Source organism: Anser brachyrhynchus, assembly GCF_964034855.1.
Source record: "Anser brachyrhynchus genome assembly, chromosome: 25".
Classification (NCBI taxonomy): Eukaryota; Metazoa; Chordata; class Aves; order Anseriformes; family Anatidae; genus Anser; species Anser brachyrhynchus.
In genome coordinates this window covers 7,147,168-7,161,679 of record NC_137718.1, presented here as the reverse complement: position 1 = coordinate 7,161,679, position 14,512 = coordinate 7,147,168, and the positions used below count along the sequence as shown (strand labels likewise).

Here is a 14,512-nt window from a genome sequence, read left to right as displayed (position 1 = left end):
GCAGACCCTGTGACAATTATTTATCACCACGCAAACATCTTCGTCCTCGTCTTTTGTTGGTGCAACACAAGCCACATGTGTCTCGAGCCAGGGGAGAAAAGCTACCAGCAGGATCAAGGAAGACTGAGATTAATCTGGTTTCACGTAGATAAACTCGAGCAATCGGTTTTAAAATTAATATTAAAGTTGTAAGTCACCTTTGACTATATTAAAATATAAACTGGAACATACAATAAGCCCCAAATAAGCCCCACTGGCAGTAAGAACAGCTCCCTTATCAACCTCTAACATCCCCCGTACAATAATAACTGGATGCCAGACTGCTCGGAGAGAAGCTCGCTCTCCTGGGGCAGCACAATGTGACCCAATTCCTCCTGCCACTTCTGATGCCCTCGCTTGGCCGTTTTTCAGCACGCCAGCAGTAAACTCAGCTGCAGCAGAAGTCAGCTGGGGAGGGAGAGCTGGCACGGGAAGGCTGAGCACTCAGTTCTACAGTGGGTGCATCTGCTGCAGAGAGGGGCACGGAGGGGGAACGCAGAGGAACGTGGGGCTGCGATTCAACAAAGCAGCTGGGCTTTGGTGTGGGCTTTTCCTCCCCAGTAACGGCACGTAGTTTGGGGAACCCGTTTTCCCCTCGCCCTCTGCTTCCCCTTCTCTACCTGACAGTTTCTCAAGATTTCTAAACTTTCTCCTCTACTGCTGCCTTTGACGGAGGCCAAAATGCTCTCATCGTGGGAGAAGAGCACGGGCGAACCAGAGCAGCTCCACATGGCAGGAGAGCAGGACTGATGGGGCATCACCAGCAAAGCCCACGTGCAGCACCCCGAGGGCAGCAGGTAGCTGAGGCCAGCAGTGCCCCCACCCCCCCGAGCACTACTGCAGGGTCAAGGAGAGGAGGAGGGGGGCAAGCTCTGCTCATTCTGCCCACGGAGCCACAGCCAGCATCAAGTGGTTGCTGCTGCCTACAAGCGGCTCCGACACGGCTTCACCTCGTGGCACATCGGTGCCTGCTCCCAGCTGGCACAAGTGTGCTCTTAGAGGCATCTCTGGCTAGTTAAGGTGACACCTTACAGCCTTTGGTCTCGATGGACAGCACAAGGGTTCACAAGGCTGAGCCAAGTGCTGCTGGAGCAGGGACCAGCACAGGAGAAAGTCGGCTTTGGGAAAAGTGAGGGTCTTCGTGCTGCTGTCATTGATGGAGCTGCACAAGTTGCTTCCCAGCATGCTGCTGCCTGCCTGAGAGGGCTCCAAATAAATAAATAAAGCCAGTGCCTCATTAGCATGCAAATGTATTCAAGCCCCCATTTCAATTTGAATTCTATGCATATGATCAGAGTGCAGAATGCAAATTATACAAATGCACCCATATGAAGAAACGAGCGGAAGCTCTGCATGAAGGGATTAGGTCCAGACTGCTTCCCTCCAAAGATTACAGCGCTGGGGAGGGCTTTTGTCAGGGCCCATCCTTTAATGGCCACTGGTCACGCAGCGCTGAACTTTGCCTATGAACTGCTTTAAAAAGCAGTGCTTCTCTGGCTTCAGCTGGTGGAGCAACGCCTTGCTAGAGACGAGCTGCAGGGGACAGGAGGTGTGTGGACAAACAGAGCCCAAGAAGCAAGGCTTCAGCATCGCTCCAGCAGGGCACTCCCAGCCAAGTGGTCTGTCCAAGGGACCAGGGCCCATTCGTGCTGGCCTGAGGGGTCTGGAGATGCATCTCACCCTGCTCCAGCAGCACCCAAAAAGGCAGCAGCACCTCCCCAGCACCTCCCACCTCTCCTACCAAGAAAGGGCTACGAGCCAGGGGAGGGAGGTGGGTCTGAAGCAGCACAGATCGTTGGGAAGGCCATCACCACTGCCCATCCCCATGATGCTAGCATCAAGGGAGATGATGCTTCCCCAGTCTTAAAAGGCTTAACATCTTCCCCAAGAGCTTCGTATAGAAAAAAATCTGCAAAGTGTAGGAGGAGGAACAGCAGTGCAGCTTGGAAGGTCCTCTGCAGTCCAAGGTCAGACGAGAACCCAAACGCACCCCAATTTCAGCAGATTACAGCTCTGAGCTCTGCTCTAACACAAGCCTCGGGCTCTTTCTCTGCGCTTCCTGACCCACTGACCCCATGGTGTGGGAAATTGTGCTCCTCGTCGGCCCCACAGCTTGGGCAGAGCAGATGGGAGTCTGCTTGCGCTCGCTTCTCCCTCCTACGTGCGCGAAATTCTCAGCCCACCATTTATCGTATTACATTTTCATTTTAAAGTAAATATCTGTTTTCAATTAGTACTTACTGTGAGGGGCATGCATCACTGAGAACACTTATTTCTCTTCCTTTCATTATTAGATTAGAAGTCGCTCAAGTTTAACTACATTTAACAGCAGCGGGGACGTAACTGTTCTGCAGACGCTAATCCGCCTCCCACCTCCGCCCCCCGAAGGGCCCGATCCAGCCAACGCAAGCTGCAGCACCAAGCCCCTGCACCAAGGTGCTGGTGTGCCAGCCCGCCGCAGCCCTGCTGAGCCTTGGAGCCTGCCTGCCAGCTCCCAGTATCCTGCCTCGTTGCTTTCCCTTCCTGCCACAAAACCCGAACCCCTCGTGATTTGGTCTGTGTAGCCACGATGCCCACGTGGACGTCCACGGGGCTGCATAAAGTGACTAAAACCCAGAGCAGCAGAGGCTTGCCCAAAGCCACACAAAAAGGGATCAAACCCCACGTAGCCCAGACTGGCATCTACCTGCTCATTCATCCCACCTCCACTGGTAAGCAGGTGGGGACGTGGCTAGCCAACATTTTTTTTCCAAGTCTCCCGAATGTTCCCAGCCTCATCTTCATCCAGCCAAAGCCTTTCCTGCCCAAAAGAGCATCCCTGCTGCCTTCTCAGCTCTCAGCCAGAGCACTCCCAAGCATAATAGTACTATTAGACTTTGCTCATTATGCCTCATTTTTATTACATGGCCTCATTAAGTTAAGCCTCTGTAATTTAACTGCATCTCTTGGTCTCCACACGGGGGCTCCAGCTGCGTTTGTCGTCAATCACTATTAAAAACACAGGACAAAAATTACTATTACGCCCATTACTGCCCATCAATCTCTTCAATTGCCTCTTAAGGTCCTGTCTTTACCTGCTCAATGCACCAGGGCCAGACGAATATCATTGGCGCCTTTTTAATATTTCCATATTTTCTAACAATTACAAGCAGATTTTAAGGGGCTTTCGGTGAGGACCAAGTAGGGCCCGTACAGGTACACGATGTCCTGCTGGCGCACAGAGCATGGGTAGAAAAGCACACAAACAGACCAAGGGAAATCAGCTGTGTCAAGCCAACACCTAACTGCACTGAACCTACACAAGATGCTTTACAGATCAGGTTAACACTGTCCTAGCATTACACGTGCTGTGACAACTCAGCATGCCGTGCGAGCTGTCATGGTGGGTTCATCGGGCAGGTCCAAAGGCAAGAAGAGATTTATATCCATCCTATTTCCAAACCCCAGGGAAGGGTGGCCAGGAATCGTCAGTCAAATAGCTTCTTCAACAGCTTCCCACTCCCCTTCACCCATCAGACAAGTGGCACTCGCAACAGTCAGTGCGCTGAAAAGCACCTTGCCAAGCTCAGTGTTAAGACTGCAAATATCAAAGCGCAATATTTTGACAAGTCCACCTCAAAGTTTCCAATCCACAATTCTTGGACATCTCCTGTTCGACAGCAAGTTTCAGAAACTTCAGCTTTTCTTCCTGATTTCGAATGAGAAGCTTCCACTGGGACAGAAACTCTGATCCGCTCAAGTCAGCAGCAACTTGCACAGGTTACAAGCACTACATGGATTTCTGTGCATGCCTGGGAGAAAGCCAAACCGTAGAAGGAAACCTCCCTGCTGCAGAGAAATCAAGGTGGTGGATGAAGAGTTCCCTACAAGCACCGATGCACAGACCTCATCAGAGAGCATCCAGCCATATGGCACATGCACAGGGCACTTCTCTCTTGAGCAAACGGATATGTTTTACGCTCTTCCCCTACTTGCTCCCAGAAAAAAACTGCTTCGCCTGGTCATCAGGTCCCCCTTCTGGTTTGCTTCCACCACAGAAAGTGAGGGAAAAAAAGGCAGATTTGGGAGATCACTGATACTACACAAGAAGCTGCACGAGCGTAGCAGACACCACCTTGACGCAGTCGGCAGCTCCCAGAGAAGAAGGGGAAGGTGAGAGGTGTCCGCTATTCAAAAGGAAACACAACCTCAGGAGGAGGCTTGCATCCGAAGTGTGGCAACGTGAGTGCCCTGCCATTTGCCTCTCCACCCAGCCCATTTGATGGAAGGGGGCTTTGAAGACTTCAAGGGGCACCGTGTTCCCTAGCTTATCACGAGGTCGATCTTAAACCAACATTATCATTTTAAGTATGACCGGAGCAAGAAGAATCTTCAGAAACTGTTCCTGCTGCAGGAGATAGACACAAGATGCAAAAAAAAAAAAAAAAAACCAAAAAAACAATCCCTCAGACTTACAACACCAAGCAAGACCCCAACTCGCGCTCAGCCCAGCAGTGCTGCTGCTGCCGCTATCATCACAGATCTGTCAGCAGGTGACATTTACACTGCGCTGGGCTTGACAGAAAAAGGCCCTTCTGCTCTCCCATGAAGTTTCCCCCTCCTGCCCTTTCTGAAGCATACATCTCAGCACCATTGACACTAAGCCCCTACGCTGCAACCCAAGCGAAGGGGAAGGAACATTTTCCAAGGGGCAGCAGGCAACACAGACAGCCATCATCTCTTTCAAAAACAAAGAAAAAGACTCCTACATTCACCTACAGGAGAAACCCACCCCAGAAACCACTTGGGGTAGGCACCCACCCCACCGACCAATGTACAGACTTGACCTCCGCATACCAACCAAGCAAAAGCACGTGGTAAATCCTCCACCTCTCCAAGGCGGGAGCAGAGCACGGTGTCCCCGATGCGGTGCTCGATGAGGACAGCTTTGGGCACCCGCAGCCTGCGATGGGCTGCCGCAGTTATCCCGGCTGCACTCAGGAACTGGGTTTGTGCAAGTCAAGGCTGAGGGACAGCAGGGCTGAAGATATTTCCCTTGGGGAAGCTTGTGAGAAAAGGAAAACCTTGCCAGTACTGCCTCTCAAGTACTGACAGAACATGCCTGGTAACCTCAAGATAGGCAATTTCCATTATTATGAGTACAAATAAAGGAAATCACAAGAAATCTACCCTCTGCCAGTAAGGCAGGCTTCAGCTTAGGCACAAGGAGTTAATTTACAGCCACTCAAAGCTTTGATATCTTAAACCTTTCCAGTCTCTGGACAAGACGAGGAATAAGCATAGACAGTGTCAGACTGTGATCAGGAGGACAAAACACTGCAAACAGCTGTGCCTAATTTTAGCATCTGTTGGTGCTGTTTCTTCAGCACTTGGGGAGGGGCGGGGGGGGGCAGCCCTGTCACTCCCAGCTTGTTAAAGACACAGCCAGAAGGAGGGAGGAGTGTTAAACCTCACCCTGAGATTAGCTCATGGAAAAGAGTAAAAGAGTAAAAAGCCACCCAGCAAGGCACCGCTGACCAGCGATGGCATCTGCTCGCTGCAGGAGGTCGCCCCGTGCCCCCTCACCCCCCACTGTGCGCTGGCTGTTTGTCACCTCTCTCTGCCATGCCACCAGGCTTGGGCACAATTGTCGCTGGTGGGTCTGGCACAGCCCCTCACTCCCTTCCTATACCCTCACCCCTTCTGCTTTTTGAGCAAGGTGAAGGCATCTCCACCACTGCTACATGCTGCTCCCTGCGAGGGTCACCCCACGATCTGCCCTATTCCTTAGGGATTGATAGGAGACATGTCCAACCGTGCTAGGGGGTGACCAGTGCTCTTCTCCCACCGCATCCCCAGCAGCATCCCTGCAGCCCAGGACGGGGAAGGGACCGGGGTGCCAGACACAGGCTTGTTGGACCCACCAGGTCTCCTTGTGCCTCTCCAAAGGAGCCCGGCGCTGGCAGGTCGGAGCTGGCTGCATGGCTCCATGCAAGCGCTGCTGCTGCCACCGCCAGGCTGAACCGAAAAAGTGAGGATACAAACTGCATCAGCTCTGCCAGGTGACCTGCTTTGGTATTCTAAATACTTGGGCACTCCTACCCCTGCGGACCCCCAGTGCTCCCTGCCCGCGGTCTGAATTTAAGACACCCCACACGTCCACGAGCTGCTTCTTCAGCGCTATAAACGCGCAGCCTAGCGAGGCGAGAGCCGCAGTTAGACACAGCTCCATGGACCAGCAGCAAAGCCTCCGACTGCTCACAGGGGCTCCTAGGACACGACTGCGATCTCTGCTCAAGTCACCTGGAACAACAACGGCCAGCCATTAAAATACACACTCCACAGGGTAGCAAGCCCACACGGACCGGAGGCAGAGAGGCACTAGAGGAGCTGATAAGGCTCATCTGGCTGCTAACGATTTTGTCTCCAGTTATTCTCATGCAGCTGGGAACAAGCAACTGTAGTCAGCTACTTGCCAGCTGGGGAGAAAGCAGCAGTTCTGCACTGCTGGGGATGGAGACTTGTCCAGCTCAGCCCCCCACCGTGCTCCCACATTTTCTCTCCCCGCTGGCAGAAGGCACAAAGCTTGCCACAGACCCACTAAGTCAGCATCCAGTGACATCTCCGGGTGACTAGTGGAGATGCAAAGGGAGAACTGGTAAAGAGCAGGGCTTCTTGCACGAGCAGCTTGAGAAAAGGATTTGAGCTTCTGCTGACAATGAAGCAGCACCTTAATGTGCTGGCTGGATTTAGTTCCCTTTAAAGCAGCCAGGTCCCCTTGCCTGCTTGGCAGAGAGAAACTATTGCAGCTGAAGGTAGAGCAGCCAGAGGTTACCATCTCCCCTCATTTATCTTCACATGCCTAAGCCTTGCCAGCACGGACTAATGATGGCCCGCACCACAGCAGCTTTGGGAAGCCTTCAGCCATAGGCAAGTGTGGAGCTTACAGGCGGTGCTCAAAGCACAACACATTCCCCCCTGCAAAGCAGACAACAGCCAAGCCTCAGCTCTCAGCCCCACTTCCCAGTGACAGCAAATGGCAGCCAAGCAGCTCCCAGTTTGCACTGGAAATGGCAGAGGCAGATTCATCTGGGCACTGGTGCCTGGGCACATCTGCACTGGGGTACACGTGCTGCGCCAGCATCTCCACCTGCCCGAGCCAACATCGGCCAAACCAAGTTTTCTGCTGCGGGCTGCCAGCCAGCGTCAAAGAAAGGCTCTTTCCAGAGCAGACCTGCTAGCCTGGAGGGAAGACATCTCATGCATCCCCTAGCTCCCCATGCCGTCACATCCCCAGCTGGAAGGGGGATCTGCAGCCCCCGTCTCTATCCCCTGGGCACCCAGGTACCGTCACGCAACGCGGCTCCTTCCAGCCCAGGCTCGCAGCAGAGGCGTGTGAATTCCCTCCTGTTGTCGCTGCCACACCGGCCATTACGCAAGTTTGGCTGTCTTAACTTGTTGCAGAGCACACAAGTGGGGCTGACATTTATTTAATCCTCATAGTAATGTTGACTGTGTACTTACTGAAACACCTCATGCTTATGGAAGACATTTGTTTCCAAGCAGCTTATGCTAAATTGCAGTGATATAAAGGAAACACTTATCCAATATTGACATTTACTGACTGGCAGCATACAGCTTGAATACTCATTTATGCTAGTGGAGGGGGGCAGGGTAAAGCCTGAGAAGGAGAAGCATCTCCTTTCTCATCTTTTAACGAGTTAGGCAGCATTAACACATGAATACCTACCCAAAACATAAGGTGGGACTACAAACCCAATGGCTTCTCCCACTCACTCCCTGCCTGGGGGAAAATAAAGCAATACTGGACCCATAGCACAGAGCTTTGATCCTTCATCCGACAGTAAGTTTAAGAAACTTTATCCCTTCCACCCTCAGTGCACATTTAATCTGTAATTAGCAAGGTTCCTGTAGCTCGCAGCATGTGTCCTGCTCAGTGGCACACTTCCAAAAAAAATTACTGAACTTTTTGTGTATTTCCCCTCTCACAAAGACAGGGTTGTTCACCCAAAGAGCACCTGAAATTTTTAGTCCTTAGGTGCTGTAGCATCCAGCCAGACCCTGGCACGCCCAGACAAGGCGTACACGACATGGCAGTGCCACGTGCCATACTGAAAATGACAACAACGGGCCCAAGAACGTGAACTCACGAGTACCCAGAGGTGAATTATCCACGAGCTGACCACATACATATCAAACCTGTGCAGCAATTCCACCAAGCACAATGTAATTGGAAACAAAAGACAGCATCTATTATCCTAGTTGAAAGTCTGATGTGCTTGCATCAATGGTTAACGAACAGCAGTTATGGCAGAGCCCTCAAAAACAATTATATCCTGCTCCACCACGAGAGCCCCAAACGGTACAGACCAAAAGCTTGCTGTAGCTTCCATTGCAAGTGGGGGCGTTGAACGAACACACTAAGACAAGATCTCATCCTGAAGTTGGCATCTGAATTTAACAATGCAAGTGTTCCACCTCCTACTTGCATAGCATGTGACAAAAAGAGGCAGGAGCCTAGAGCCCGCTGCCAGAGGTACAGCTCAAAGATTATTTCGGCGTTCAGCTGCTTAATGCAGCACAGTAAGAGGAAGAGCCATGTAACAGCCCAGTGACCTACAGCTCCTCCTGGTCCACTTTGAAGGCTGCTACTGCCTCCAGGGAGAGGCGAACACGATCTGGGTCCCACCAGCAATGCAGCAAACAACCAGCCTGACCACACTCAAAAGGCATATCCAGCTGGCAGGCCACCGTTTTCAAGACCAGAACCCAGTGCTAACTCTGTCCCACCACGACCCACAGATCAGAAGTGGAGGTTCTCCTCTTCCCTCTCCCAGTAGCCTGGAGCAGAGGCATGCCCCAGGGTGCAGTGAAGCAGGGGAACAGAAACGCTCGAGTTCTGGGTGCATGTCAGAATCCTGCTGTTCAACCCTTACCTGGAAGGAGCATCTCAGTCTTTGAACTTAGTTTCTCCCCAGCCAAAAGAAGTCCTGTGCTTTTCCTGGCATGTTTGAAGGTAATCCCACGGGCCATGGACTCAAACCCCCCCTGCAGGAGCCGGGACCCCTGCCAGCCCCAAGGCAGGGCAGACCACCTTAAAAACTTGCAGCTTCCCCAACTGCTTCAAATCCCAGCAAAAAAGCTGGAGACTGATTTACAACCAATTTGTTTCACTACCTATTGATTTATAAAATAAGCTTGCACACAGTCACTGCTGTTCCGTGTCTCTCTGTCCAGAAGCAGCACCCAATGAAGTCATGGGAAGACTGGCGTTGCTCCTGAACAGAAGCTAAATTAAGGCCTTCATCAATTGTTGTTATAAATTCGCTGGTCTTAAAAATAAGTTAACAAAAATAAAGGAGAGAGAAAAGTTGTTAAATCCTACTGGAAGGAGCTGGGAAGCGATGTAAAGCCAGTTCTCCAGCCGCAATTTCATCCGGTCCCTCCACCCAGCATGCTGAGGAGCTAAATGCCAGGAGCACGGCACAAACTTACAAAACTGATCATTAAATCAGAGGTTTGAAGTGAGCCACGCTCTCCCTCACAGTCTGCTTGTAAGAAAACAGTTTATTCAAAGACCTTGATCCTCAGCCAACTCACAACCTAAGGTGCACGTCAGCCTCTCCCCTTTATTTACGGCTACAAAAGAAGGAAGAGCATTAAGCCTTTTTATTCTAACATATGCAGTCCGACTACAGAGAGCCTGGGAGCTGGTGACACGCAGCGCTGGTAACCTGTCAGGCCTTTCAGCACACGCTCCTGCTCTGACTGGTGTCCCTGTAAAAGGACAGGAAAGCCCCGAACTGGCCGCCACCTGCCCAAAATGTGCTGTGCAAGGTGTGCAAACTGCCCTGAGACGTCCACGCCACCTCAGAAGGGGAAGGCGGTCGGGGATGCAGTGTTAGCATCAGGGCAGGTGTTTCTCCTCGCTTTTCTCCCTCTGGCAAAGGGCACCTGAACAAAGGCACGGCTCCTCCCTCGTGGGCTTTTCAAATCTCTGAAACCTTGCAAGAAAGCCAGCCTGAGCAAAGGTGGCTGCGGTCTGCCTGTGAATCTCGCTGCAGGAGGTACAGAAGTCAAATGAGGGAGCATGCAGGAATTAAGCTGTGTTAAAATAGACGTTGGAGGAGGCAATCCTGCACTGTTCCCCCAGGACAGAACCACCTGGATGGCACTTCAGTACCACCCGTATGCTTCCCTACCAGCCCTCCCAGAGTGGAGATTCACCTGCTGGGTTTCGGAAACAGGCTGAGGCGTTTCCCCTGCAAACTTACCCTGCTCTCTGCAGGGCAGGGGGATCAACTTTAAGGAGGGATTGCCACCACAAACTTCTTCACTTCTCATTAGCAGGCTCTGCTTTGGCCCACAGTTGCTGAAGGCAGAAGAGCCCCAGGTGCCCCTTGCACTCTCCAGGCTCAGTGGGGAGCAGTCACCAGCCCTTGCACACTCACCCACCTCCCCGCAGGCTGGCATTTTTGTTCCCTGAAACCTTCCTCAGGCTCCCCTGGCCCCAGGTGCTGGTGGTGGGTGGGATCGGTCTGGTTTCACTCATCAGCCTAACTCCACCTTTCTCACCTGGGGCCTGGTGACAAGCCACTAGGAAGCTGAGCTACCGCTGCAAATAACGGGTCCCTCTGACAGAAGATCCTGGTTTGATTGCCAGGAATTTATTTTATGAAAGAACCAAGCGATCTGCGGTGGAGGAAATCTTACGCTGCAACACCCAGAGAGCTTGGTCTTCATCGCCCTGAGGGAAAGCAAGCATGTCTTTGGAAAGAGTTTCCTAGACAGGCAGGAATATTCCCATCCAAGATAAATTTCAGATCCTGCCAAATTCATCTAGGTTATTACAATGCAGGGCAGCAAGAGGAGGTGGCAGCTGTGTGTGTGTGTCTTCAGGGCTGCTCCTTCCCCCAGCCCTCACAGCCAGGCCACTTTCCCCACCCAGTGGCTTCCAGCCTCACCCAGTTTGGATGAGGCCGGAGCACCAGGAGGGCAAGCGATTCACCAGCCAGAGGTAAGGGCAGCTGGCTTCATGGCAGCAGCGATTTCGTCTCACAGAAGAAGGGGCACCACACGTCTTGTCCCAGCAGGAGGAAAGTCCTGCTGCGACTTCATCTCGCTTTGCACCAAAGATGTGCTCCAGGCACGGGTCCTGGGGACCAGGCAGAAGAGCAGGTAGCACCGAGGGAAAGACAGCCCTGTGGGAAAACCCCAAGCTGGCAACTTTCAGAGAAAGAAATCAGGCTGCTTCAGACCACGTGCAAGGATGAAAGACACCAGAAGGTCCAGGAAAGGCACTTGGTTCTTCCTGCGTCACCTCAAGAGAGGCACAGAAGCCAGCTGCAGGAGTTCCTCCGCCCTGACCGATGCTCATGCTCAGAGCCCGGCTGCAACGGCACAGGGCAGGGAGCCCCCAGCACCCTCCCTGTGAGCTCAGCACCAGCCCAAGTTTCTGCCTGCAGGGCTGAAACAGCAGGAAGCCGGCGTGCCACAAGAAGGCACAGGGCCCGTGAAGTACGAACCCAAGGGCACAGATTTGGTGAAGGAAAATGCCCTTCTCACAGAGGGGCTTTGGTGTAAGGGAGGTTGTTGGGTTTCTTTAAGCTAGTGTCTGGACCATGGATCCTGAGAGATGTTTTCTGCAGAGATCATCCTCCCATCCAGGCTGCCCTTGGCTCAGAGGATTGTAAGTCCTGCCTGCCTTATTATGGCAAATCCCTGTAAGCCACTTTACTTTTCCAGGCAAGCAAATGCAGCTCCTGCCTACCCCTTGCTCACAGAAAGGAGCCACTGAAACTCTTTATTGGCAGGGTCAAGCCATTTTAATTATTCCTTCAAGTGAGTTTTGGCCCACCAGCTCCCTCCAGAGCAGGGCACAGACACCCTCTGGATGCACACATCGCATCCCCTCCTGCAGCCCCCGCTGCTACAAGCCCTGTTGCCCCCCAAAAGCAAGCGCCACATCAGGACACACCAGGGGAGGCAAACACAACATATGCTACAAAATAAGCTTCCGTTCCTACATCCAGGCCACCCTTTCCCCAAAGAACCATGTGGTTTAAGGAATCTTTTGCATTTAATCCTGTTGGGGATCCTTTGCATGGCTTCACCCCAAAGGGAAAAACCACAAGGCTGCCGACAGCCCCCTTCTCACGTACTGCAAGAAGCAACTCCTCAGAGATGCACTCGGTTCTTCCTGCAGGAGCAAACAGCCTGAAACGCTCGCCAAGGCACCGTCTCCCTGCCTCGTAAGCCGGCATGAATAAGCAAGGTACCAGATGCATGCTCCTGACGGTGCAGACGGGGAGACAAATCAACTGAGCTCCAGCTACGCGCAGCAGAGCCGAGGCAGCTTCCGAACACAAGCACTATTAAAAAGTGCATTAGCCCTTATTAAAAATAACGGCTGCAGAAGGGAATAGGAGGGGGAGAAAAACAGAAACAAATCCCCGCTGGATCTCAGACAAACTTCTTCGGCTCTGCTAGCAAACTGCCATTTGACCTGCAGGGAGTTGAGTTATTCAGGGGAACAGGGAGAGAAACAAGAAGGCCAGGCATAAGCTTCCAAATTGCTTCTATCCCCAGACCTGCTGCTGCCCTGCTGTACCAGGGAGAGTTCAAATTTGTTCAGCCAGAAATCTACATGGAAGACACAGTGGGTTTCTTTTGTGCAGAAGCAAAGGCGAATGCAAACACAGCTTTCTCCCTGAAGGAATATTAGTACAAGCAGAGAGAGGGAAAGAGAAAAGGGGAAGGGAGGGCAGAGCAAGAGCTCAGCATCGCATCCAAGCCAAGGAAGAGAAGCAGTAAGGACAAGCAGAAGTGCAGCCACCTCTAAACACGGCGTCGCTGCCCAGCAAACAGGGGGGAACGCGGCGTATGGTGGGAAATGTTCAGCAGCAGTGTCTGGCTGAGCAAAAAACCAGCTGCCCGCTGAGAAGCTCCACTCTCTCCAAAAGTTTTATCCTTCATTTAATCAACAGATGGACTAGCTGTATGGGTTTATTCTTTCTTTTTTTTTTTTTTTAAAGCAACCCCAAGCCGTACCCTGACAAAAGCAGCCCTGGCTTGGGGACCACGGCAGCGTGCCACAGATGGCATTTGGCTCCAGCACGGCGAAGGGATGAGCAGCAGACAGAAAGGAGCTCGGCTCTGGCTGTAGCTCCGCGTCCTCCACAGGTGACGGATCGCCCAGGGACAGGCACGCAGCAGCACAGCGGATACGGCTGCCCAAATCGCCCCCAAAACCCTTCTTGTTGGGGAGAGGACAAGCCGACAGCAAAGTTACCGGGGAAATTCCTGCAGATCCCCGAGCTCCTTCCCCGCTCCTGTGCTGCCGGGGAGGTGGGAGCTCGATGCACCCCCCCCCCCCAACGCCCCCAAAAAATAAAGTCGCAGGGGTTCCCCCTTCTCGGCTGGCTGCTTTCACAGCAACTGTCCCCCCCCAGGAGCAAAGCGCTCCCCAGCCCTGCAGCCAGCGGCAATCCCGGGCTGCAGCCGGCCCCTGCTGCCCCCAAAGCACCCAGCATCGCCCCCCCACACCCCAACATCGCCAACGGGGGGGTGGGGGGGTGGAAACAGGGGGGCTGTTGCTGAGCAATGCCGTGTTTACACACAACCACGATCTAATTAGCGGAGCTGGAGCAGAAATAACTCATTTGCATGCTAAAGATATATATTTTTAAGGCATGGATGCATGCAAAAAAAAAAACCACACACACAAAAAACTCCGCAACCCCCCGACCACCCTCCCCCCCCCCTCCGTCCTCCCCCCGGGCGCCGAGCACCAAACGCACCCGGGGGGCGCAGGGGGACCGAGGAGGGGGGCTCGGAAACTAAAGTGCGGCGCCGGCTCCTACCGTGGCTGAGGAGGAAGCAGGCGAGCAGGAGGAGGAGGAGGTCTGCCTGGAAAGCGCTCATTCCTCAGGGTGGGCTCGGCGCCGGGGGTAGGGGGGCCCCGCTGCTGCCGCTGCCGCCGCCGGCGGGGGGCTCAGGCCGCCGCCGCCGCCCGCCGGCTCCGCTCGCCCGGCTCCATCGCTGCCGCCGCCGCCCCCCCCCCAGCTCCTCCCCCGGCAGCGCTGCCTTGAGTGGCCCGGCTCGGGGAGGGAGGGAGGGATGGATGGAGGGATGGATGGGGCGAGGGGGAGTAACTTGCGCGCAGCCCGGGCTCGCCCACCCCCTTCCAGGCTCCGGCTTTGGTGGAGGGAAGGGGGGGGGGGGAGGGGGGGAACGTAAATCCCCCCCCCCCCTCCCCCCTCCATCCAATAAAATTAAATTCAATTAAATCGCGGTGGCTGCAAAGTTGAGGTGGTGGTGGGATTATGCGGAGGCGGGCGCAGGTATTTCTGCAGCACAATAAGGGAGCAGCGATGCGCGCAGCTCTGTGCCCCCCCCTCCCCCGAATCCTTTAACTTCAAGGGGGCTGCCCCTCAGCGCCCCTCCACCCCCCTACAGGGCAGCCCGTGCTCCT

General features: G+C 53.5%; 1 protein-coding gene across 7 annotated transcripts in view; it reads right to left on the bottom strand.

Moving 5' to 3' along the window:
- KIRREL3 (kirre like nephrin family adhesion molecule 3) overlaps positions 1-14,104 on the bottom strand; it is a 316,820-nt gene extending 302,716 nt beyond the window's left edge. For 3 of the 7 annotated variants that reach the window (XM_080567531.1, XM_080567530.1, XM_080567532.1), the window contains exon 1: positions 13,902-14,087. In XM_080567531.1, coding sequence (XP_080423657.1) covers positions 13,902-13,962 — 61 coding nt within the window. In that variant the 5' untranslated portion in view covers positions 13,963-14,087. Of the gene's footprint in view, positions 1-13,901 lie in introns of all 7 variants that reach the window. The other 4 variants (XM_080567526.1, XM_080567529.1, XM_080567528.1 and 1 more) reach the window with 3 other exon arrangements.
- Positions 14,105-14,512: the final 408 nt, after the last annotated feature.